This window comes from Urocitellus parryii, chromosome 7 (assembly GCF_045843805.1).
Source record: "Urocitellus parryii isolate mUroPar1 chromosome 7, mUroPar1.hap1, whole genome shotgun sequence".
NCBI lineage: Eukaryota > Metazoa > Chordata > Mammalia > Rodentia > Sciuridae > Urocitellus > Urocitellus parryii.
In genome coordinates, this window is record NC_135537.1 from 106,140,763 (window position 1) to 106,168,626 (window position 27,864).

The window sequence follows — 27,864 nt, forward strand, 5'->3', positions numbered from 1 at the left end:
ATTCTCTTGGGTAGAGCTGGCCTTGAGCTGAAGACCCATCTTTTAGACAAGTCAGACATTGAAGTCATACTGTTTTTTTCTTTTATGTCCTTGTGCACAGAAGAAAACCAAGGTATTGATTAGTAGAGCCATTTCATTTCTATAATATGAATCTAAATTAGCCACTATAATCTAAATTGCACTTTAGAAACAGTTTCTTGTTAAGGAGAATTATATAAACCATTTTTAGAAAGAGATCTATCAATTATCTATAGTTACATAACCATCACATTTGCTTCCCCCCAAACCTAGCAAGTAGGAAGATATGTTGGAGGATGAGAAAAGCATTATCCAAACACAACTCCAGAGGTGGGTGTCACGGTTTTCCAAGAGCCTGTGTTTCTTACCTGTACATGGTATGAGGGACATACACTTCTCGGATTGGAAATTCCAAAATCTCTTTGTGTGGACGTGTTCCGTTTTCAGGAAAGGGTTTCACAGGCAACATTTCAGGAGTCAGACAGCAGTTGATGATCTCTGGAGCTGGAGATATCTCCAGTTTGAGCAAGCCTAGAGAGAGTTCAGCACAGAAATAGTCATGTAAGAGGGATCTAGAAAGACCCAAACCTGCAGACCAACTCAGATTCTTAACTTCAAATGCATGCACCCCACATTGTACTGTATTTCTTTTATGAATATAAGGGTAATTTGTGAGAGTGTGAGAGTTTGGAGTTCCTAGATAATTTCCCATAGTTTGAGAAAAAGCATGTCATGACAACTTTTGAGATGAGGTTTCTATAAAATAAAAGGCAAGAAATTGTGATATGACTGAGAATGGATCAGAAGATCTTTAAAGTTCCTTCCATAACTATCACACTATAGTAATGCACAGCTAAGTAACTTTCCTGTATTGCTAGCAACAATTGGTGGTTTTCAAACTGAGTTCCTTGGTACCCCAGGGTGCTGTAGAAATATCTTATGGAATACTGTGATGACAATAAGGAAAGCGTCTTTACCTTCCCCAAAGCAGTTCACATTTATTTTTTAAATACTAGGTTTCCTTATAATATTACATAAGATAAAAGAGGCTCCTCTGTTCAAAAAATTATCTGAGAAACCAGATCTAGAATATATTATTTACAGAATCAATTCTTTAATAAATAGAAAACATTAACAAAAATTTGGTCTGCCAAAAATGCAGACCAATTCAGATTCTTTTTTTTTCTTTGTGGTGCTAGGGATTGAACCCAGGGCCTTTTGTATGGGAGGCAAGTACTCTACCAACTGAGCTACATCCCCAGCCCCCAGATTCTTAATTTCGAATGCAAGCCTCCCACATCGCAAGTGGAAGATGGTTTTTATAAATCATAGTATCGGACAAAGAATGAATCTAATCACAAGTAGTTTGGGGACAGTTTAAGAGGAAAAAGACAATCCATCCACACCTGGAATTGACTTGACTCTTCTCTGTAAGGATGAAGATCTCTTGTAGTCAGCTAGAAACTTGAATAAGTCTTCATCACTGAGGCGATCTCCCTCCTGCCGAGAGAGAAGGTGGGGTTAGTGGAGATGTGCTATGGACTCCTGGACTCAGGATGTCTGACTGCTTGGGAAGATTTTTACCTTTAAGTTTTATTTTAACAGGTCTTTCATAGAAATTAGGATAACAGGCAACAGGAAATCAACCAGCCTCTTATCAGCCCTGCTGAGGACGGGGCTTCTACTGCATTCTAAGGAAGCCTATTTGACCCTTCGGAATCCCAGCCATGAGCTTCTCTCCACACCTTCAATCCATGGATGAGAGTTTTACTCCCTAGTTTACTTTCTTCTTCAGAGATGTGAAGATGGAGAAGGTGTCTTTCCCTCTTTCATTCTTTTCACATTTACCTTGAAAAAGTTTAAGCGTAAGCGCTACCTACCCTCTACGTGCACACCCTGGGGCTGGCACTCTGCTAAAGGATACTCATGTGCATGATGTCTAATCCTTACTACAACCCGTAGCTATGTCAGTCCCAAGGAGAACACTCAGACTTAATTGAGTCAAATACCTTGTCACCCAAGGTACTGCAATCAGGAAGGACAGTATCCTGGATAGAAACCCTTTCAGTCCTTTTCTATTTATTTCTACACATGGACCCCCTAAGCATTCCTTCTGCATTTTGGTTTGTTAATACAATACTTTTAAATTCCCTATGAAAACCGCTTGAGCTGTGTAAGATTTTTCCAGAATAGTCAAACAGTCAAACCAAGTCTAAATCAAGTTGCCCTGCCTCCCCAGGGCAAAATATAAATAACATAAAATTTATCATCGTAAGCATTTCTAAGGCACAGTTCAGTTCAGTTGTGGTAAGTACATTTAAATTATCATGCAATCTCCAGACCCCTTTCATCTTTCAAAAAAACAAAACAAAACAAAACAAAAAAGCTACAAAATGAAACAAAACAAACAAAACCCCTAGAACCGTATATTCCTCAAACAACCACGCCCTGTCCCCTTTTCTCAGTCTCTGGCAACCATCATTTTACCTTCTGTCTCTGCATTTGAGAACTCTGGGAAGGTTTTTATTTTTTAGATAGTCTTAATGTCTATTGAACTAACCAAGAGCATCATCTGGAATGGTCACTCTCTATAAGCAAGAAGGAGTCCTGGCAAGTTTGCACATGGAACAGAGATGAAGAGGACAGCTAAGCCAGGAGACCTGGACACCAGTGGGGAAATGACATGTTGGCCAGACTTTCTTCAAAGCCTATTAACTGCACTGACCAAGACAGTTCAAATAGGATAGTTTGTATGAACAGAAACAAATCTATCTCTCAATTGACATAGCTAGCACTCAGAGCATGTACCATAATCTAGCTTTCACATCCCTTGTGTCATAGAACTGTCCCAACCACTGGGTGAAGCAAGCACCATCGTCTCTGTCCTGTACATAATGAAACTGAGGCTTGGTGAGGTTAACTGGTGGCTCTCTTAATCACTACCTGGACTCCTCCTTAGGGCACCAGCACTCATACCACTGCCTGGACAAATCCAGATCCACTGTAACAAAGATACCTGCTTGAAAAAGCTGTTAATGGTCATGGTGGTGGTTTTGAAGTTGGGTCCAACTCCATTTTCCTCCAAGGAGAGGGCTCGTTCAGAAAGCCTCCTAGATTGGGACAAATTCCTCCGATCACCTGCAGAGCTTCTCCCTTTAAAGCGAAACAACTGTCATTTGAAAGTGTACCTTTCTGTTTCCATACACAGCAGTCATGAATTCTCCCATATCTTAACATCTTAAGATAGGTTGAAAGCCTTTGAACATGGCCATTCTTGTTTTGAATGAAATTTTCCCTCTGTGGGCCCCCACTTTTCTTAGTCCTCATGTTGGATGAGAATGGAGAGGCCATGAGCAGCCCTGGGCCCCTCTCACATGAGACTGGGTAGGCCAGATGCCACCAGCAAAAATCCAGAGCTACAGCCAGAACAGGATCTCCTGGTAAGCTTTATTTAGTCAGGACACAGTTTGCTTTTGTTTTATTTTTACATTTGCATTCCACTGGGAAAGGCAAGTACTTAAATATCCCTGAATGCATTTGGGACTGTGACCCAAACATGCTGGGGTCAGTCTGAGTACATTCTGGATCCAGCTTGCCTCTCTCATGTGGACTAGGCAAGACAACTCAGTTTCTGCCTCCGTTGTTGACCTTTGTGATGAGGATGAGACAGGGTCAAGACCCTGGAATTCTGTCTAGTTATCTCTCTCCTTTGTGAATTCAGTTGCAAATCATCTTATGGCTTTTACAATGCAAAACTCAGGGGTTCTGTTGTATACAATCAAATTACTTAGAATTCTAATAGTTCCAATTCTTGCCTTTGAATATTTTCTTATCTATTTCCAACTCTCTTGCTGAAGTACAGTTTCTTGCTAGCACTATCCATGTAAATTCCATACAATACACTGCATCTTGGGTTGCCTGGTAGTCAGGTTAATTTACCCTTGACCTTTGATCACTGAGATCTCAACAAGCTATGGGATAAACTACCTGATGGAGCCCTCTAAGCTCCCCATGTAATACTTTCAAATAAGGCTATCCTATATACTTAAAAAAGGGTATACATAGAAGTTGGTGTTAAAAATTGTGGTGTGGGGTCAGAATGTAGTCAAATGAAGTTTATTATCAACAAATTAGAAGTAAACCAGGAGTTAACTAGAATTTATGCAACAGCAACTTCAGAAGAAAAGCATCAATAACAAATACCCTTTCTTCCACTCCCTGGTAAACAGCAGAGCTAAGGAATGCATAAAGAATTTGAAGGTAGACTTAAATATTTTCTGAATTCAAAGGCATTTAGTAAAACAGAAACCCTGACACAGGTGGTGGGGGGCAGGGTGGCGGTGCCCACTTGAAAATTTTAAAATCACTTGGACAGCTCCATGTATAAACTGTAGGACATTAATTGTTCATCAAGGGGGAAGTGATGAAAAAGAGAGAAATTAATAAAGTGAATTGTAACAGTAACTAGATATTCTTTTAGCGTCCATTCTTTCATTGCACTTGGCAAAATAAACTAAAAAACTGGAAATTTTGCTGTGAAACCTGAGTTTTGCTTTTCAAAGCAAAGCCTTTGTAATAGTGGCTGTTTCTATATCCAGGAGCCACATGTGGTGTCTTTAACACACTATGGATTATTACTATATTTTTGTTATTTTTCACAATTTTTATTGTTTGAGAGGGAGTGACTACTAAAAATTAATCTTTTGAAATGTTAAAAAAAATCCAGAAAATTCCAACCAAAATTCTTAATGTGAGAGTATACCTAAGCTCCATAAATGTTCATGGCAATTGTTTTGAGGATCCCTGTCCAATCAAACATATGCAATTCAGGCAGGATAGTTTTACATTCTATTTATTTCTTTCCTCCTTCCTGTCTCGGACACCTTCCTGCTCTCTTAAGCCTCACTATTAAGCATTGACCTCAGAGTCAGTACACTGGGGATCCCTTCCCATCTTACAACAGATGAAAATCTTACCAACTGTGGGCTCCACATCAGTTACCTCCCTATCAAGGGTGGAGACATTGAAGATGCTGGCTAAGTTCACAGGAGCCCAGGCAAAGGGCATCTGGTATTTCCCTAAACGTTGGCATAAGGATTCAGCTTGCAGTTTCAGTTTTTCAATTTTATCTTTACTCTAGAGGAAAATGGAAAGAGATGAGCTGAAACAAACAGTATGGCACCAGCAGCAAGTCAACTACTTCTAACATGGATATGCCAGCCATCTGCAAACCCCAACTCCACTGACTAGAGAGTGAATCAGCAGAAAATATCAACTTGCACCAGAAGTCTAGCTGATCAGAAAACAATGATTATAGGAGGAGGTTGAAGCAGGCTATAAGTAAACTGTAACTTCCAGTATAAAAGAAATGTCCAAGGATTAATATACCAGTGAATCCACAAGTGCTTCTTTCAGATCTAGTTGTATGACCTAGTTCTCATGAGAGAAAATTGGGATAAAAATTTAATCCATCATCTACCAAGATCCCCCCAAAGATTTTTTTTAACAAAAGTTGCCTTGGAAAACTTCAATAAGAATAAATATTGCCAACAACTTCTTCATTAAGTTGACAAGACTTCCAGTGTGTTCTTTTCAAGTTCAGATTGAATGATAAATGGAAAAAAAAAGAAGTGTTTTGAGTTCAATCAATTTATTTCAAAGGTATTAGGGAAGTCTTATTCGAGAAAGGTCAGGTTTAAAAAATCATTTGGAGAACTTTTGTAAATTGGTGCTTAATGGCTTGGGACCTGTAATTTACTAATTAATTTATGATGCACAGTAGTCACAGCCAATTACCAGTTATTGATACTGGAAAGGACAATGCCCCATGGTGTTGAGAAAGGTCAGGAGATCTCTAGTACTGTTTAATTTTATGGGGTCTCCAGAGCCCTCCCAATCATCTGTGTCAGCGCCTCAGAAGCAAGATGATTGGATATGGTTTTTGCCCTGGCCAAATTTTACAGTCTTACGATGGTGCATGTCATTTTTTGTGAGTTCAATAATTTATTACTTTTAAAGATTATCATCAATAATAGATTCTCTTTCTTCTTTTGTTTAAATACAATTTATTAGTGTTTCATATGGGGACATATTATAGTCTAGACCACATGAACTTTTTTGTGGAACACCTCTGTAAATATCTGCTAATTATAAGATTTAATCATTTACCAATAATCAAATCATCATACCTTTCCTCCATCACTTTCTTTGATAACCATGTAGGGTTCTGCACAGTCAGAAATCTCTCCCTGTTGAAGGACTTTTTCAACCTACCAATAAGAATAATATTAAAATAAGTGAGTGAATTATATCCACATAGTGGAATCTCTGCAGCCATCAAAATCATGCTCAAGCTGGGCAAAGTGGCACACGCCTGTAATCCCAGTGGCTCTGGAGGTTGAGGCAGGATTGCAAATTCAAAGCCAGCCTTAGCAACTTAGTAAGTAAGGCCCTAAGCAATTCAGTGAGACCCTGTCTCTAAATAAAATATACAAAAATGTCTGGAGATGTGACTCAGTGGTTAAGTGTCCCTGGGTTAAATCCTTTGTACCAAAACCAAACCAAACCAAACCAAAAACCCCACAACCCCCCCCCAAAAAAAACCCCAAACCAAAACGAAAACATGTTCAATGGCATAGGGTGCCCATAATATATGTTTTCTGATTTAAAAAAATAGTGTGAAGTATACCACACAGTTTTGTAAAAAAGTCAAGAAGACATGTTAAAAGGATGATAGTAGGAATACAGCAAATGTTAACAGTGGTTATCTTTGTATGGTGGGATTATGTGTGATTCTTATTTTCTTCCTATTGCTGATATGTAGTTTCTATTTTTAAACCATAAACATGTATTATATCCATAATAAAAATGCAATAAAAGTTATTTTATAAAACAAAACCCATGAGACATATGTAGGAAGTGAAAAGCTCATTTTCTTTATTATGGCTAACAAAGTAAAAAAGGAATATGGTTTCCATAAAAGTCAAATTGGGGACTATAACCTTCCACAAAATGAATAAATGAACAGAATAAATTATCTGTAATTGTGTCCCTTGTGTTTCCTATTAGGGCTACTACTTTGGATTTAGCAGACTTGTAAAGAAAGTCAAAAACTGTAGATGTGTAGCTTCTCAATTTGCTAGCTGGATGGGAGATGAATGAATGCTATAACTGTCCAGCACCTTCCATTTTGTTTCAGGTGAAGGAACTAGTGGGAGGTGCCATAAATCTGGGCACTATGTTTAGGAAAAGGAAAAGGAGAAATTTGAAATTTCCTAATTCTATGTACAAAGAAAATTTAACTTTGATGTTGATGAGAAAAACAAGTGGATTTAGGCCCATTAACTTGAGCCATTAGTTGAGATGTTCTTGAAGAAGAAATTTAGGTCAACATATTCCATAGACACATGATTTTAATAAGCACACTCAGTTAAGCACAAAGTATTTAAACCAGCATACCCTACTGATGGAGAGAGCATTAATGGGGTTTCAAAGGAAGTGGCATAATGTGGCTCAATAGACACCTGTTTCAGGAAGCATTCCAAGCAGGGTCTCTCTTCCCATAGAAGAATGTAAAAACCTTTCTTATTGTCACAGCTTGAAGGAAAGGTTGGTCCGATGAGGAATGTACCACATTGGAAACACAAATAGTAATTGAGCTAGAAACTGACTTGTGTTCCTGTTTATCAAAATTCCTTCATTCATTCAAAAAACATTTATGGTGATAGCTACTGGGGAGATTAAGTGGTGAACATAATAAATATGGTCCTCATTCTCTTGAAGCTCATAGACAGGAACTTGTACAATAAATGAGAAGGAAGTTAATCTTTTCCATGAAGTCAATGATTAAAAACATGCTCTTTAAAATAAACTTTGAACATAAGATTATGAACAGGATCCTGAGGCAAGGATGGGGAATGCCCTGGCTTTATTTGAAACCCATGGCAAAGGGATCACCAGAATCTGGAAGCAGAAAAGTCCAGATTCAACCAGAGCAGGAGGTACTATCCCTTGACAATACTGGGCAAGGGAGACTCCAAGTACTTCATGAGAAGGAACCACAGGGTGATACAATGCCCATGGTATGGTCCTTTATGATTGATGTGTAAAAGTGTATGTCGTGAAATGCATGAGTCCTCACAACCATGGGAGGTAGGGCAAAGGAGCATATTAGAATAATGAGGGGCTATTTTTTTTCAGTGTTGGAGATCAAACCCAGGGCCATATGCATGTTAGATTAGCACTCTCCCTCTGAGTCACAACCTCAGACCCATCTGGGACTTTTAAACTAGAGAGGCTTCCTTCATCTCTGTTCAGTCTGATTTGTATATTTTAAAACAATTCTTAGAAAGCTTAAGGTTAATCTTTATACGTGAAATGACCTCCTAAATTCATAGCATATTAATACTTGAACTAGGTGACTGTACCTAAAATATGGTTAAAATCCTGTTATTCATCTTGAGACTAAAAATACGATAGAAAGAAGCCCCTCTTTATTAAATGATGCCTACCTGTATGAGCTAAGTATTACAACACCATTTACTACATATTTAGGAGAAAAGCAGCAATGATAAACGCTAAAGATAAATAGAAAGCAAACTAGGCATTGTCTTGCTATATATATTTAAATTTCACAATTATATCCAGATAATTTAAACTATGTTTGTTATTGCCAAATGAATACATTTATACATTTCAAAGTTTGGGAACACATTTTGTTGGTGATAGTAATCAAAAGATATTACCACAGTTATTTGGTAACCTACTATGGATCAATCAAAATAAAGTCATCTGTTAAGAAGTAAAGTTTGAAATACAATTTTACTCCATAAAACTAGTGTTGGTTTTATTGGTTTCCTAGATCAAGAGACAACTGTGAATTTGTAGGACAGCCACAGTGTAATTTAAGCTAAATGTTCTGGATCTCTAAGTAATCTGCAATGGAAAGGACATGTATGACAACTATAGATATGTCTTTTTAGCAACAATTTTTTAACCATACTTTCCACAAGCTTAATCAGGTTCCCTTCAAACTATAGATTATTCCCATCTTTCATAGTTTTTGTAAAATGGTGTCAAGAAAGTAACTTCTAAGTTATCTGAATTATTTGGAATCTATATGCTACTACCACAAGATCCTGGGCAAATCATTGGGATTATGGACATAAGATACTGAGCTAAAGAGAAAATGTTCTAAACGCAGAAGGCTGAATGTATACGAAATCAGATACCAGATACCGGGATTTGCTGTTTTTATTTGTTTTACAGTCTTGGTGTAGAGTCAATAAGCCCAATTGTTTGGCTTGAGGTTAGTTAAATACCCACTGCTGTTGAATTCTATCCAATTGTGTTGGTATGTGGCAAAAGTCTATGGTTTTCTTACATCAGCCAAGAGTACAGCATAGAATGGAAGGTTCTAGCTGCAATGGCCCCACAGATTTTGACTCTCCATAGGCACAGTATGTGGGATGGTGATAGAAAGGGAGAGTGAAAGTTGAAAATCACAGTCCCTTACCTCAGTCTGTCAGAGATTGAACTTGGAAACATTTAGCTGAGGGTTTCTGAGAAAACATGAACATTGTGAGGAAACTACAAGAAAGATGTTGTTCCTTTCTCCCACAGCAAAGTTCACATTCTTTAGTTAGGAGGAAGGACAAGGCTTTAATGTGAAGTTACAACTACTCACTGAGGTCACTGTGATCATTTCCACTTGGCAGATGTATCTCAGAAAGTTTAGGTATTTGTCAGTCATGTATATACATGACTGTAGGACTCCAAAAAACCCAAGACTTTCTAGTATTCAAAACAGAATTTATGGGCTGGAATGTAGCTCAGTTGGTAGATAACTTGCTTAGCATGTACAAGGCCCTGGGTTCAATCCATAGTACTATGAAAACAAAACAGCCAAACAGACTTTACTGATAAGGCAAAAGGAGCAAGTTGAGAAGGAAACAATTCAAATCCCATGAAGGACATGTAGACATATTCTGTCATTTCACCCCACACACAGGCTGGGAATAAAGCAATAATGAGAACATTAGCATGTGCAAATCACATTGTGCTTAACTACCTTGACTACCAGGTAGATGTCTGAGGATGGGTAGGTGACTGAGAAGACGGCAGATCTTGCCTGACTCGATGGGTCAACTGAGGGTGTATGAGCTCGCAGAAATCCTCTAAACTGGTCAGAGTTCAGGTCACAGTGGAAATTTTCTGAGATCTGTAAATAAGCAGCAGAGAGAAAAACAAGTTAGACCTGCTGGATTCCTTATCTAAACATGTTAAAACAGTGAAAAAGTCACAGGGGAATTTCACTAAAAAGGGAAGGGTAAGGGCTGGGGTTGTGGCTTTGTGGTAGAATGCTTGCCTTGCACAGATGAGGCACTGGGTTCAATCCTCAGCACCATATAAAAAATAAATAAACACAAAATTACAAGAGATCCACACCAAAACACATTATAATGAAAATACCTAGCATACAGGCTAAGGATAGAGTCTTAAAGGCCACAAGAGAGAGGAATCAGATCACATACAGGGGGAGACCAATTCATACCTCAGCAGATTTTTCAACCCAGACCCTCAAAGTCAGGAGATCCCAGAACAGTATATACCAAACTCTGAAAGAAAATGGATTCCAACCAAGAATCTTATATCCAGCAAAATTAAGCTTTGGATTTGATGATTAAATAAAAACCTTACATGATAAAATTTAAAATTTTAAAATTAGAAAGCCTGCACTACAGAACATCTTTGATAAAATATTTCATGAAGAGGAATTGAAAAACAACAATGAAAGTCAGCAAGAGGAGGTATTACACTAAAGGAAAAAAACTAATCAAAGAAGAAACCAAGTCAAGTTAAATACCAAAAATAAACAAAAATGGCTAGAAATACAAATCATGTCTCAATAATAATCCTGAATGTTAATGGCCTAAACTCACCAATCGAAAGACATAGACTAGAAGACTGGATTTAAAAAAAAAAAAAGACCCAACAGTATGCTGCCTTCAAGAGACTCATCTCATAGGAAAAGACATCCACAGACTGAAGATGAAAGGTTGGAAAAAATCATACTACTCACATGAACTGTGGAAGCAAGTAGGGGTTTCCATCCTCATATCAAATAAAGTAGACTTCAAGCCAAAGTTAATCAAAAGAGATAAAGAAGGATATTTCATACTGCTTAAGGCAACCATTCATCAACAAGACATAGCAATAATAAATACATATGACCTAAACAATGGAGTGTCTATGTTCATCACACAAACTCTTCTCAAGTTCAAGAGTCAAATAGACCACAACACAATAATTCTGGGTGACTTTAACACACATCTTTCACCAATGAATAGAGCTTCCAAATAAAAACGGAACAATACAATTACAATTGTAATACAATCCACAACTTAGACTTAACTGAAATATATAGACTATTTCATCCTTCAATGAGATAATATACTTTCTTCTCAGCAGCACATGGATCCTTCTATAAAATAGACCATATATTATGCCACAAAGCAACTCTTAGCAAATATAAAAATAGATATACTACCCTTCATTCTATCAGATCATAATGGAATGAAATTAGAAATCAATGATAAAATAAAAATTAAAAGCTACTCCAACACAAGGAGACGAAATAATATGCTACTGAATGAACAATGCATTGCAAAAGACATCAAGAATGAGATTAAAAAATTCTTAGAGGTGATGAGAACACAGATACAACATATTGAAATCTCTGGGACACTATGAAGGCAGTACTAAGAGGAAAGTTTATTGTATGGAGTTAAGTCCTTAAAAGAAGAAAAAGTCAACAAATAAATGACTTAACATTACATCTCAAAGCTCTTGAAAAAGAAGAACAAATCAACACCAAAAGCAGTAGAAGACAGGAAATAATTGTAATCAGAGCTGAAATCAATGAAATTGAAATAAAAGAAACAATTAAAAAATTTGACAGAATGAAAAGTTGGTTCTTTGAAAAAAATAAATGTAATTGACAGACCCTTAGCCATGCTAATGAAGAGAAGGAGAAAGAAAACTCAAATTACTAACATACATGATGAAAAAGGAAATATAACAAAAATACTACAGAAATACGGAAGATAATTAGAAATTATTTTGAAAACTTGTATTCCAATAAAATAGAAAATATCAAAGCATCAACAAGTTTCTATAGTCATGATTTGCCCAAATTGAATCAGGATGATATACACAATTTAAATAGATCAATTTCAAGTGATGAAATAGAAGATGTCATCAGAAGCCTACCAAGCAAGAAAAGCCCAGGACTGGATGGATACACAGCCGAGTTCTACAGGACCTTTAAGGAAGAACTAATACCAATACTCTTCAATTTATTTCAGGAAACAGAGAAAGAGGGAACACTTCTAAACTCAGTCTATGAGGCCAATATCACCCTGATTCCGAAACCAGGCAAAGACACATCCAAGAAAGAAAACTTTAGACCAATATCTTTAATGAACATAGATGCAAAAATTCTCAATAAAATTCTGGCAAATTGAATACAAAGACACATCAAAAAGATAATGCACTATGATCAAGTGGGATTCATCCCAGGGATGTAAGTTTTGTTCAACATATAGAAATCAATAAATGAAATTCATCACATCTATAAACTTAAAGATAAAAACCACATGACCGTCTCAATAGATGCAGAAAAAGCATTTGACAAAATACAACACCGTTTCATGTTCAGAACACTAGAAAGACTAGGGATAACAGGAACATATCTCAACATCATAAAAGCTATCTATGCCAAGCCCCAGGCCAACATCATTGTAAACAGAGAAAAGTTGAAAGCATTCCCTCTAAAAACTGAAACAAGACAGGGATGCCCTCTTTCACCACTTCTAGTTATTATAGTTCTTGAAACACTGGCCAGAACAGTTAGATAGATGAAAGAAATTAAAGGGATATGGATAGGTAAAGAAGAACTCAAATTAGCACTATTTGCTGACAATATGATTCCAACAGAAAACTTCTAGAACTAGTAAATGAATTCAGCAAAGTAGCAGGATACAAAATCAACAGCCATAAATCAAAGGCATTTTTGTATATCAGTGACAAATTCTCTGAAAGGGAAATGAGGATTTACAATAGCCTCAAAATAAATAAAATACTTGGGAATCAACTTAATGAAAGAGGTGAAAGGCTTCTACAAGAAAAACTATAGAACACTAAAGAAAGAAATTAAAGAAGACCTTAGAAGATGAAAAGATCAACCTTGTTCTTGGATAGGCAGAATTAATATTGTCAAAATGACTATACTACCAAAAGCACTATATAGATTTAATGCAATTCCAATCAAAATCCCAATGACATTTCTCATAGAAATAGAAAAAAAAAGTCATAAAATTCATCTGGAAAAATAGGAGACCCAGAATAAATAAAGCAATCCTTAGCAAGAAGAGTGAAGCAGGTGGCATCACTATCCTGGACCTTAAATTATACTACAGAGCAATAGTAACAAAAAAAGCATGGTATTGGCACCAAAATAGACTTGTAGAACAATGGTAGAGAAGAGAGGACACAGAGACTAACGCACATAATTAGAGTTATCTTATATTAGACAAAGATGCCAAAAACATACATTGGAGGAAAGACAGCCTCTTCAACAAATGGTGCTGGGAAAACTGGAAATCTATATGCAACAAAATGAAATTAAACCCCTATCTCTCACCATGCAAAACTCAAAATTAATCTAGGACCTAGGAATTAAACCAGAAGAAAAAGTAGGTCCAAATCTCCATCATGTTGGATGAGGCCACAACTTCCTTAATAAGACTCCTATAGTGAAAGAATTAATACAAAAATAAATAAATGGGATGGATTCAAACTAAAAAGTTTCTTCTCAGCAAAAGAAACAATCAGTGAAGTGAATAGACAGCTTACAGAATGGGAGAAAATTTTTACCATATGCACTATTAGATAGAGCACTAATCTCTAGGATATATAAATAACTCAAAAATCTTAACACCAAAAAAAAATAACCCAATCAATAAATGGGCCAAGGAACTGAACAGATACTTCTCAAAATAAGATGTACAATTGATCAACAGATATATGAAAAAATGTTCAACATCTCTAGCAATTAGAGAAATGCAAATCAAAACTACTCTAAGATTTCATCTCACTCCAGTCAGAATGGCAGCTATTAAGAATACAAATAACAATAAGTGTTGTCGAGGATGTGGGGAAAAAGGCACACTCATACACTGCTGGTGGGACTGCAAATTGGTACAGCCAATATGGAAAGCAGTATGGAGAATCCTTGGAAAACTGGGAATAGAACCACCATTTGACCCAGCTGTCCCCTCCTTGATCTATACCCAAAGGACTTAAAAACAGCATCCTACAGGGACACAGCCACATCAATAACTATAGCCTCCAAATTCACAATAACTAAACTGTGGAACTAATCTAGATGCCCTTCAGTAGATGAATGGATAAAGAAAATGTGGTATATGTACACAATGGAATACTAGTCAGAATTAAAAGAGAATAAAATTATGGCATTTGCAGGTAAATGGATAGAGTTGGAGAATATAATGCTAAGTGAAGTTATCTAATCCCCAACAGCCAAGTGTCAAATGTTTTTTTTTTCTGATTTAAGTTTGTTGATTTATGATGTGGTTGGTGCGGGCATGGGAGGATTAGATGAACTCTAGGTAGGATGAAGGGGAGGCAGAGAAAGGGAAGGGGCATGGAGGTAGGAAAGACAGTGGAATGACATGGACATCATTACCCTAAGTACATGTATGAAGACATGAATGAATGGTGGACTCTACTTTGTGTACAAGTAGAGATATGAAAAATTGTGCTCTACATGTGTAATATGAATTGTAATGTATTCTGCTGTCATATATGACAAAATAAATAAATAAATAAAGGTATCGTGTCCATCTACAACTAAAAATATTTTTTTAAAAAAGAGAATAGTAACCATGGATACAGTATATGACTAGTGGCTGCTAGAAAAATATGACAAAAAAAATTGTCACAATTTCTAAATATTTTGGAGTCATTTCAGAGAAGTTACTTAAACATTTAAGTTTTTTTTAAGCTACCAGTATTTCCTGGTTATCAGTGATGAGCTGTCTACTGTACTAAAGAAGAGTAGAACTTTGCCTGTCTTCAATCAAGTTATGATCAATAATGAGGGGAAACACCAACACATAACTATAGTAAAGACAGACTCAAAGTCATCACATTCATACAAAAAAGCACTATGGAAGTTCTACAAAGAGAAGAGACCCAAGCCAGTGGGGGTGATCAGGAAAGCTTTTCATGTTAAAGGCACTGGAGATGGATGGGCCACAGAGGAAGATTCTGACAGGCAGAGCTGGAGGAAGAGAGTACAGCACAGAGAAACAGCTCAGAGGCTGGAAGATCTGGAACAAGCTGAGTTCACAGTGAGTAGTCGAGCTCATTTCTGCAGAGGCTACAGAAGGAAAGAAGAAGGGTAAGAGCCATACTGAAGAAAGCCTAACATGGACACTGCAAGGATTGTTCTTAATGTTGAATGTTGTGAGGATCCATTAAGCATTTTGAGTGAGCACAGGACATGATTGGTGTTTGCTGACTTTCTAATTTTGGGTGACTTCAGAGACACTCTGGGTTCTTCCCTTCCTTACTAAAAGCATTTTAGCTGGAAGTGGCTGCACAGGCAGAGTCTACACGAACCAAATTCCCTTGCAGTTAAGAGGAATTGTGTGAATAGATTCTCTCCAATGAATCGGGAGTAGAAGTGATGTGTCAAACCTCCAGGCCTCCTCCACCCATCTTTTTTCTTATTAAGGGACAACAATGGCAATGACAAGAGTGATTTGGAGAGAGCACATATTGAAGATGGAGAAGCCACAGCCAGCCTGGGTTCTTGAATGACTGAGTGGAGCAGAGGCACCCCACAGCTCCACACTGGATTGTTAAGAAGCAAAGTCAGTGGTTTTCAAAATGTGATCCCCTGACAAACAGCTTCAACATCATCAGGAAACATGTTAGAAATGCAAATTTTCAGGCTCCACTCAGATTTACCCAGTCAAGAACTCTAGAGGGAGGGTTGGGGATGTGGCTCAAGTGGTAGCGCGCTCGCCTGGCATGCGTGTGACCCGGGTTCGATCCTCAGCACCACATACAAAGATGTTGTGTTCGCCGATAACTAAAAAATAAATATTAAAATTCTCTCTCTCTCTCTCTCTCTCTCTCTCTCTCTCTCCCTCCCTCCCTCCCTCCCTCCCTCCCTCTCTCACTCTCCCTTAAAAAAAACTCTAGGGGTAGGACTTTGTTTGGATAGTCTTCCAGGTGATTTTGGCACACTCAAGTGTAAGAATGACTGCTTTAAACTACTGAATTTGGAGGTTTACTTGTGTTAGCAGTTACCCATTCTTAAACAATGAACATTTTAGTGACTATTAATATTTATTCATTTCCTTGTATGCACAGTAGTTATAAGTAAAGAAAGGCAGGAGCATCTTCCTCTGGCTTCCATTCATGATAAGGTTATTTTGCTCCAGTACAAAAACATTCAAACTGAGAAAACATTACATGCATGTCCAAGTTTGTTAACTTATTTAAATTATGTTGTTTTACATATAACCCTGTGTGCTGACTCTATCTGAACAAGGTTATCATCTCCACCAGACCTTTTCCCTTTAAGATTCTTTAAAGAACACAAATGATTAATGTTCCCAGATCATTTCTTCAAAAATCATAAAGGCAAGAGATCACAAATCTAGATGCACCAAAGGTCATTTATTTTCCAAACTGATGTGTTTTTTTTTTTTTTCTTCCTGGAAGTGAGTTTTAAAAACAGGAACCTCCAAAATCATGAACACTGTGCATGCTTCAGGGATGGGCTACTTTCTGTTTTTTTTTGTTGTTGTTGTTGTTGTTGTTGTTGTTTTTTACCTTTTTCCTTTCTTTAACATCATAGAGGGCAATGCTGGCAAACAGAGGCTCAATTTTAATCTCGAACCTATAAGAAAGAGATAAAGAGAAAAAAAATCAACATAGTTTTAACCTAGATAATTTTTAATTTTCTAAAAGGGCCTGGATAGACAAACTGACTAAAAATATAGTTTTCAGAAATACTTGGATAACTCCATTCATGTAAGGGACACACTGGATATTAATAGACAAATACAGGAGGTTCATGGACAATTCCCAATCATTTGATGTGGTAGATGGCACATTCTCTCAAGAAAATGCTTGTTAGTAGCATCCAAGAAAGAGTAGCCTGATTGGACCCTTGATCTGATCCAAAATAGCCCTTCTTATCATGGTAGCTACCGTGTTTTAGAGTCTCCTTCTTAGGTGATGAGCTTGTTTCATTTTATTGCTCGTATAGAAATCTCCATGACTCAATTGTAAGAGATGGGGCTTTTCAGATAGTAATAAAGAAATGTTCAATTGCTTTTCCTTAGGTTTACTCGAGGGAAGGCAGAGGAAGATTGCATCATGATGCTGAAGAATGCCTGGCTCTTCCTAACTTTACTGCTGGAGAGTTGTTGAGGGGAAGAGAAAGGAGGGTAATGATCTCAGATGATAAACACTGAGGAGCCTGCCTCCTGAGAGAGAGAAAAAGGAGCCCCTCATATTGACCCTGACTGCTAAAAATGGAGAGTTTAATGAAAACACATCACCAAAGCATAATCCCAACATGTTAGAAGCATTCATGAAACACAGAAGTTCATCTTCCAAGTTTCTCAGCTTAACAACCATGAATTTAGACACTGTCCACTGACAGTACCAGCAGAGGCCTAGATCACACTGCCTCAGAAGTCATGTGAATTGGGCCAGATTTTATTTCAAGGCATGTGTGAGACAATGGCCTAACCACTGGATAGATTTGTCCCAGCAGGACTTTTAGAAGAATCTTTGGGCAGACCATAAACATAGACAAAAGGACGAGGTGGCGCCTTCGGCAATGAGTCAGACAGATCTGGACTCTGTTCCTGCTCCTACTACCTGTGAACACTGGGATGTTCATTGGGTCATGTATATTTCCCAGTTGCCTTTATTTAGTTGGAAATGAGGAGAGGACATTTACCCTTCCCATTTTCCACATATTATTATATAAGAGAATGTGTGTGAATGTACTTTGAAAACAAGGTCTAGCAGTAGCATTATTCACAATATCAAACTGTAGGAATAACCTGTGTCTACTAACAGAAGAATGGATAAACAACACAATATAAATACACACACACATACACACACATTTATATACACATATATATGAATGTTATTAATACACACATACAATAGAATATTACTCAGCCTTAAAAAAAGATTATTCTGACACATACTACTACAGGGATGAAACTTGAAGACATGTTAAATGAAGTAAGCCCATCATGAAGAACAAGTGGCTGTATGATGCCATACTTAGTACAGTCATATTCAGAGACAGGAAGTATAATGGTGGTATTGGAGTGGCATGGAAGGAGGAATAGAGTGTTAGTATTTAATGGATACAAAGTTTTAATTCAGGAAAAGGAAAAATTCCTGAAGATGGATGGTGGTGACAGTTGTACAACAGCATAAAGGGACTTAATGCCACCATACTGGACATGGTCAGTTAAAGTGTATGATGTGAGGTGATCAGTGAAGTGTACGATGGACAGGTAGGTGTGTGACAGTAAAAGCAAATGTGACTCCATTTTGTTTTGTGACTCCATTCTGTAAAACAATCATGCCAAGTAGAAGGGTCATGACTGGGGCAAGATGTTCTTTTCCTTTTGCTATAGAAGCCTTCAAGAACACGGAACTATCTAATGGGGCATTGTTTCTGTAACTGGGGTGATTGGGCTAACTATGACTGGTTAAGCTGCCCACTGCCTGACTGCACTGTCCCGCTTCTGTAACCTGGCTTGCTTGCATTGGCTAGACCCCTGAATATCCATTTTTCAGGCTTATAAGGAGTGCCCTTGCAATTGTTCAGGGCTGATCAGGGAAACAGCTTTATGTTCTGATGAGTTGCCACAGGTGTGCTTCAATAAAGGCTTGATTCAATTATATGTGAGTGGTCTGGAAGTCAGTTTATGAAACCCCCGGATGTTGCTTTAACTATAACAGGTGTATGATGGTTAAGATGGCAGATTTTATGCTATCTATGGCAGATTTTGATAGCATAAAATCTGCTATCATTGGCAGATTTTATGCTATCAAAATTGAAAAACACTTTGTTGTGGCCCCCCCTATTTTTCTTACTACTACAAAATTTGAAAAATTGGCACCAGCTTAATTGTCGCTACATTCTTGAGGTTTAATCTATATCTCCAAAGCAACAGGGTTATAGATTTCAAAAACTTTGTAGATATTTCATAGCTGATAAAACTTGTAATATTATAAATAGAATTTACCAGTGTATTGGGAAAATGTGTCATTAATATTACCATTTGATGTTTTTTCTATTCATATGTTCACATTCAAAGTTTATCTATGAATTTTTTTATTCAGTTTACTCAGGAAGTTGCGCCTAGGACCATCTCCTTGGTCCATTTCTCGTTTCACAGTTATATAAACAGTACAGATACTATTGAAGTCAAGAGCACTGGACAAAAGCACCAATTCAACTTAATTTCACTAGAAATATATTTAACAAGTTTCATTAAGAGAATTCTAAGTGATTCCATTTGTTTTTTAATAACTCATGTCTGTCAGAACTCTGTGGTAAAGCTCTTGCCTACCATGTACAAGGCCCTGGGTGGATCCCCATCACTACAAAAACAAACAATAATGCACATCTATCTCAGTGGGTCATATTTTCCCACCTATGACTGCACCTGCCATTTACTTATTGACAAGGTCTAGAAGTCTTGGTGACAAGCATGATAGGGGAGAATTCTTCCAATCTCATATGGCATAGGTACTGCATCTAAAAGTGGCTTGATTATGCATCCTGTGGGATGATTGATCTCCAACAATAGCATAGACTTCCTGAACAATGCAGGGGAACACAGCCACTTCCAGTCAATTCTCCTGCTTATGGTTAGTTTGGAAGGGCCAGAGTTTGCCTTTCTGTGCTCATTACTTGATACAGAGCTAGTTTATAGGCTGGTCAAGTCTGTGTATAAGACAAAAAAAAGGCCCTGGTTCTCCCTAGTAGATCTGGCAAGATGGAGAGGGCTACAACAGCTTCCGTACCCATTACTATTGGAGAAGCCATGCTAGCTCATCCTCTGTGGCAGCAGAGCTGAGGGAGGCTACACAGAGTCACAGAAGGCTAGACCATCTACAAGTAAGAACTCAAATGCACAGGGAAGTCCCAATGTTCAAACATCAGCCCTGAATTCAGAATCCACATATCTAATTGCAAATCAGATTACTTAAGGGGTCCACACATTGACTTTTTTTTGGGGGGGTACTAAGGATTGAAGTGGAGGTGAGCCACATCTCTAGTCCTTTTGTTTCCTATTTAGAGGCAGGATCTCACTAGGTTGCTTACAGCCTCACTATATTGCTGAGGCTGGATTCAAACTTGTGATCCTCTTCTCAGCCTCCTAGGTCATTGGGATTATTGGCATTGACTTTGTGAGATGGGTAATCCTAACAGAATATGAAAAAGTACTATGCTTATGTACTTTTGCCACATAAAAGCATTTACAATGGTTTTTTTGGTTTGTTTTTGGTGGTGCTGGGAATCAAACTTGGCCTCACTAAACCTAAGCACAGGCTTCATTATTGAGCTTCACCTTACACCTTTAGCACAGCAATTACAACTTTAATTTTTTGTGTGTGGTACTGGGTATTGACCACTGAGCTACATCTTCAACACTTTTTTATTTATTTCTTTATTTTGAGAAAGGGTCTTACTAAGTTGTTGAGGGGCCTCAAAATCGTGATCCTTCTGCCTCAGCCTCCTGAGTAGCTGGGATTACAGGCATGCACCACCATGCTTGGCTTAAAATTAATATTTTCAAAGGGTCTATGATTAGAAGAAGTAAAAGAACTAATTCTCTAAAGTAGCAGTCTGCAAAGAGGAAGAAAGTTATGCAAGCATTCGAAGGAGTACACAGGACAATTCACTCAACTACAGGAAGAAAATACTAAAAATACTAAAAAGAAATTTAGATATATTTACTTGATCCTTTAAAATTTCTCACTTATAATGCTTTATAATGTAAAAACTGTTTTTAATACAGAAGCACAAAATTAATATACATATATAGAGGATATATAATTTTAAAAATAAAAGTACACAATGCAAAAATTAGAGATAACCTCTTTAAAATTGATATGGGAGGTAATTGGCCCACCAGTTGAAACTGACTTCAGATATACTTTGTTGGAATTACGTGGTATTTTAAAAAAATGATAAACTATTTAGGAACTTAGGAATTTATGCAGAAAAATCTCCATTTAGAGTTTTTAAAGCAGACAATTGATCAAAGTGGTCCTATTTACTTGGCAAGAGTTGGTTGCAGGTAGCAGTGGGGACCCCTCAACATAGTGTGTATAGTCCCTTCTACCCCCTATTGTCCCCTGGCACTGATATTGAATTTAAGTTGCATTTTTCATTGTATTTACCAGTGGTAGGCTAGTAAATGTTTAACAGACAAGTTGCTAAAAAAATAAAAGGCTCTGCTTTATAGCATTTGCTGATTTCTATGTTTTAAATACTTACACTGTGGCCAATTTCAAGCTACTAAAATGACTTTCCTAGGCACAAAATTGGGAATAGCTGTTGCTGTCAGCTCTTGTGAGTTAATACCAGCCAAGGCCACACACCACTGGCTCTCTGTGACTTTTCCTAGTGCAGGCCATTTCACTCAGTAACCTCCCCAGTAACACTGGGTAGCCACCTGTGCTTGCCTCCCCTACTGTAGAAGAATGAATTACAAAGGCTTTTTAGAAACAGAATCTAGGTCTAGCCAACACCAAGCTCTGCTCCTTCCACTATCCCTCAGCTACCTACTGTTAATGCATGTTGGGAGAAGCTGCCTGATTCAAGCTCTGAGGATACAGACGACACTGGTATCTGAAAGGCAAGAGATATTAGCACAGAGGGTAGTGTGTTTGCTGGTACTTACTTCAGGGTCAGCAACTTGACCAATATTCTGTTGCCCAGATGTTCCTTAGGACATTCTGGTACCGGACGTATTTCCACAGCATCCTCCTATTATTAATCACATTGAACAGAAATCATTAGTGAATTTCCATGAGGATATCCAGCTGGAGTTACCCCAGGAGAGGAAAGGCTGCCCCTCTCCACTTGTCAACTCATATTTGAGTTGTTTCTAATACTAGATTAATATTCTGCCTCTATGAGAGAGTTTGTTGTTCCAACCCCCACCCTCCAATGTCAGCATTTACAGCAAACGTTTTCTTCTTTCAGAAACCCAGGCATCCAAGACAAAGAGACTGTGGGAGGAAGGAAGGAAATGTGACTGTGCATGTAGCTTAGTAACATCCACCAGATGGCATTGCAAAATTTTAGACCTATTTTTGGCTTTTGTTTTCCTTTGCCTGCTCTAAATAAATACTCAAAATATTTCTCCTGTTAAGGGTTTTAACTGGTAAATATGTGAGTTTTAGCCTTGAGATCTAAGTCAGAATAGTTTCCTTATGGCTCTAAAACATCAATCCTATAACCTTCTCTTTCTCAGTTGATCTATTTCTTAAGTAGGTGATAGAGACTTGGAGTTGAATTTACAGGTTAAATAATATATAGCGAGCTAGTATTTTCTAACAGGAAAGCTTAGTAATGACACGTTAAGATCTACACCTACCTCCCTTACCACAGGGAGACTAAAATGGTGACTTTAATAGTTTAATATGAACTATCCCTATATCCTAATTACCTCCATGTATACAAACACAAATAGTGCAAATCCTTGAAAACTTGAATTCCCATTCTTGCAGTATATTATATCCAAAATCTGGAACATGGTCTGAAGCTATCAAGGGTCCAAAGAACAGAGTCATATCTAATTGTCTTTTGGGGGGCTTTAAATGCTGGGAGCTTCCAACCAAACACTTCATAGCAATCAGTAAAGTCACCTTCCTGATAAATCTGTACCATTTGGTGGGATGAGTGAAGAGGTCAATGGACCATCATGGGCACCTCTCTGCCCTCAGCCTCCAGTCCCCATGGTCACAGGTGGCCATCTTGTTGGGGAGTAGCTGAGAGAAGAGGCCTTATTCTGATGCCTGTGCTGAACTGGACCAACTCAGGCAACCTGGAACTTTTGGGATCAGAACAGATATATCTAAAGGGAAGATCCATCTGATAGAAAAACAATCTCAAGGTAGAGACACACTTGTAGATTTCTAAGGCTACTTTGGTCTGAATTTTAACTTTTGGAATCCTCTTTGAAAAAGCTTTTCATTTGGAATTTAAAAAAAATATATTTTTGGCACCAGGGATTGAACTCAGGGGCACTCAACCACTAAGCCACCTCCTGAGCACTATTTTGTATTTTATTTAGAGACAGGGTCTCACTGAGTTGCTAAACACCTCACTGTTGCTGAGGCTGGCTTTGAACTTGCGATCCTCCTGCCTCAGCCTCCTGAGCTGCTGGGATTATAGGCGTGTGCCACTGTGGCTGGCTTGGAAAATTTTAAATATATACAAAAGTTAAGAGACTAATACAATGAATCATCATTTACCTCATATGGATTCAACAATTTCAATGAATAGGTAGCCTGTTTTCATCTATACTCCCCCACTCAATACTAGAAGAAAGTTCCCAAACATCACATGATTTCACCTGTCAGTATTTCAGTAAATATCTCTAAAAAGTAATGACTTTTGAAAACATAACAGTAATACCATTATTACTCCTAAAAAATTAACAATAATTTCTTACTGCCACTAAATATTTTGTCAGTTTAAAATTCTCCATCTCAATTTGTTAAATTAGGATCCAAACAAGGAGTTAATTCACACACACACATATAAGAAGAAGGAGGAGGAGGAGGAGGAGGAGGAGGAGGAAGAGGAGGAGGAGGAGGAGAGGAGGAGGAAGAAGAAAGAGGAAATAGGAAGCTTTAGTGAATACCTGTAGTTTTTATTATCTTAGGAAATACATACAAATAAAGAGAGGATTCAGGGGAGAAAGTATGAGAGAGATGATATTCTTTCCCTTACAGACTCAGTGAACCCTGAGGCCAACTCCACAGTTGCTGACCTTTGATCTTGTTATGTGAGTCGATGAGTATTTCTCCCCCCACACTTTTTAACCCCCAAATTGGGTTTTAGTTGGGAACCAAAAGAGTGTCACTTGTAACCAAGAGTCCTTCCTAAGCAAACTCTTTTTCTGTTATTTGGAGTGTGGTGGTGTCTTCCTTAAACATCAACCCATAAGATGCTTTTCCTAGGGACTGTGAATCAGGGACAGAACTCACATGGCAAAGTTTGGTGGCTGAATTCTACTTTGGCTTCTCCTACTGACTTAGTCAAAATTTGGATCTAATACTTCACCTCTTATAACTTTTATTTCCAGGAAATAAAATAATGATGATATAGAATAATGTCATTAATGTATTATTTTTTTAAAAATCAACATTTATAATCCTTTCAGATTAGGCAGAGACTCACCTCAATTCCACAGGACTTTCTTTGTATAAAGTACAAATTATAAGTACAACAGCAATTTCTGTAAGAACAGCTTCAAAATTTTAAAAGTGCTGGTACAGAGGCCATCAAGCATTTTAGCCCTACAAATTTACAAATAGTTGGTCGGCTAATTATAAAGCATTCCTATTTACTCAAGAAAAGCAGCCATTTAGGAACTTGGCTAGATTATAACTTTCAGTACCATCTGAGTTTCCGGACCATAAAACAAAGTTCCTTCAGAGGCAATTTATGTTTCATTGTTTTGGTCAGTTCAGACTGGGCATCCCCACATTTAGTCCACCAGGGGTACTTGGATTAGCTAATGTCCTACTGTCCCTGTTCTAATCCTTTGGTTTCCTTTCTCTCTTCTGGTGTCCACTTTAGCTTTCTTTATTACATGTTAGCATCTCCACGGAAATGGGAGGGAAAAAGAAAGAAGTAGAGGTCAAATCAGTCAGATTTACTATTTCTTGACAAATCTGGCAAAGAATTTTAATGTAGACAGAAACTAAAAAGTTGGAAGATATGATTTTTAAAATGCCATCTTTAAATTTCAGTTATATGTGCTAATATAATAGGTAGCATATGCAGGCACACAAACAAGCAAACCTGTGATGTGGAGGCAGCATGTGAGGTCCCTGTTTTATAATTTAGTTGACTTGCTGAATCTTTTTTTAAAAACATATATATATTTTTAGTTGTAGATGGTCACAATATCTTTATTTTATTTATACATGGTGCTGAGGGTCGAACTCAGTGCCTCACACATGCAAGACAAGCACTCTACCACTGGGCTATAATCCCAGCCTGACTTGCTGAATCTTGAATAAATTGTTCAACCTCTTTGATTCTCACTTTATAATCTAAATGGAGATGATAATATTAAACATATTATTCCTATTAATGTACTTTTTGTTTTTTCGCTTTTGCAATGCTGGGGATTGAACCCAGGGGCCTCATGCATGCTAGAAAAATATTCTATCACTAAGTTACATTCTCAACCCATATGTACTTGCTTTTTAAGTTGATAATAATTGTGTATATTCATGTGAAGTTTGATTTATGTATATACTCTAGGAAGATTAAACCTAGTTAATTACATATCAATTCCCTTACCAATTACTCTTTTCTTTTTTTGAGAAATGTTTAAATTATTCTTTTGGCAATTTAAAGATACACAATATATTATCATTAAATGTGGTCACTATAGTGTAACAGATCACTAAAACTTAGTCCTCTAGTCTAACTGAAAGTTTGTACCTTTCCATAAACATTTTTACTCCTACCCACTGCCCACTGATTAGTACCTTTCTACTCTCTGTTTCTATGAAGTAGACATTTTTGGATTCCACATATAAGTGAGGTATTTAACTTCATTTTAATTCTTTGAGAAAGGGTCTCACTATGGTGTCCAGGTTAGCCTCAAGTGACCTCCTGCCTCAGCCTCCTGAGTGGTTGGGACTATAGGTATGTTAATTTATTTTTCTAATCTGCCTCATTCAGAAGAGGATTTGAGGCTGCTGATAAAACTGCAAATAAAATAATTAGATGAGAAAACCAAGTGGTTAGAAAATAAGAACAAGAAAATAAAGGTAAAGGAACTTCAGGACTCCAATAACGAAGGTGTCATGGTTGGTAGAGATGAACAGGAACTCTCTGTGAGGAACTCTTAGTGATGAACTCGGGAGGTGCACACCCCACTGATCATGCACAGTGTCTCAGGATGCACAAATCTTTGCCTGAGGGCTTGAGGCCTATTCCCTCTCCCTAGCTCCTTGAGGAGAGGTGCTGGATGGTCAATGTCCTCAATAATATTTCCATATTACAATGTTGTACCTAATGACTGCTGTTTCCTGAACTGTCCTTTTTGCTGACCAATGGTAAGGACATCAAAAGGTGAGTCAGCAAACAATTCCCAGGGTGGGGGGGGGCATCACAGGGGGTGAGAATTAGGCTTCCTGATATTCTTGCTTGACCCGAAGACCAAATTTCAAATATTTAGAGCCATAGATATATGGCATATCTTTTTTTAATGCAAAAATCTCTTCAAATCTTACTTCTTGCAACTGAACTTTTAATAAAATTTGAATATCAAAGATACAGCAGGAATCTATTCTGCAAAGACCCAACAGTGTAGATAAGCTGATACGCAGAAGGGAAGGCCAAAAGCCCTCTATAATACAAAGAGCCCAAGCAGACACAAGGCTTGAATAATGGCCACTTTCATCCCTTCCAAAGTATCCCAGCAAGTGACTGCAGGCAAGGTCTAAATTATCCAGATGTCACAGGTCAGCTTCAATAAAGAAAGAGGTGGACAAGCAAGATCCTAAAATTCCATATACTGGGCACATGGCTGTGATTATCTTAGCCTGAAATAATTTCAAAGCAGGTCTCTCCAGTTGTACACCAGGACCAATAAAAGAATGTTAAGGAAACACTAAAGAACATCAATATTTAGGTAATATGTATCCTTAAAAAACTGGATGACTTGACTCTGAGTAGCGTTGCTACATATAGACCTTTGAAATGTTTTGAGGACTAAATAAGTTAATCTCAGTAAACATGTTTTGTAAAGTGCTATGAAAATACTAGTTATTATCAGAATCCCATCTGTATTATGATCAATAATTGGCTCTGCTGTGATGCAGACTTGCCTAAGTGAAAAAAAAACAAAACAAAAAACATCCCCAGGAATCATACCATCTCAACATCAGGTGCTGCTCTACAGTGATAATGAATGTCCAGTTTGGAGACTGCTGCACTTACCTCGTCCACTGATGGGTACAGGAGCCTCACAGATGCACATGAGTTGCTGGAGCTCAAAGAACTCCTCCTGGAGAAAAGCTCCCCCTGGCAGAAGATTCTTTTGTATAGGGCTGGTAAGCCATGTTCAGAATGACCCTAGACGCTTGACGTCCAAAAAGCACTTTTCTAAGAATCTGGAAAGAAGTGCTCTTAAACATTAAAGACCAAAGATTCTGAGTTTGATGGCCTGAGAGCCTCTGTCAGTCTTTGGTCTAGAATGTAGCAGACAAATGAAGCAGTCTCTGAAAGCCCCACCACCTACCTCCACCAGCCAGTGCTGGTGCTAAGAAACAGCACTGTTTGTACTTCAGACACATATTTACACATGGGAATACAAGTATTATAATGCTTGTATTATCATTGCAGACAAAATTAGCAAACATTTCCCAGAGAGCTCTCTATACCTTGTATTGTTTTGGTCCTTGTGCCCAAAATTATGGAGTTTTTTTTTTTCATTT

At 37.6% G+C, this 27,864-nt stretch overlaps 1 protein-coding gene across 1 annotated transcript in view; it reads right to left on the reverse strand.

The window, feature by feature from the left end:
* LOC144256098 (dedicator of cytokinesis protein 8-like) overlaps positions 1–27,864 on the reverse strand; it is a 162,498-nt gene that overhangs the window by 129,288 nt on the left and 5,346 nt on the right. Inside the window, 9 exon segments of the mRNA XM_077801226.1 lie at positions 387–549; positions 1,425–1,518; positions 3,035–3,171; positions 4,995–5,154; positions 6,207–6,287; positions 10,088–10,237; positions 16,948–17,014; positions 22,074–22,159; positions 27,368–27,434. Coding sequence (XP_077657352.1) covers positions 387–549; positions 1,425–1,518; positions 3,035–3,171; positions 4,995–5,154; positions 6,207–6,287; positions 10,088–10,237; positions 16,948–17,014; positions 22,074–22,159; positions 27,368–27,434 — 1,005 coding nt within the window.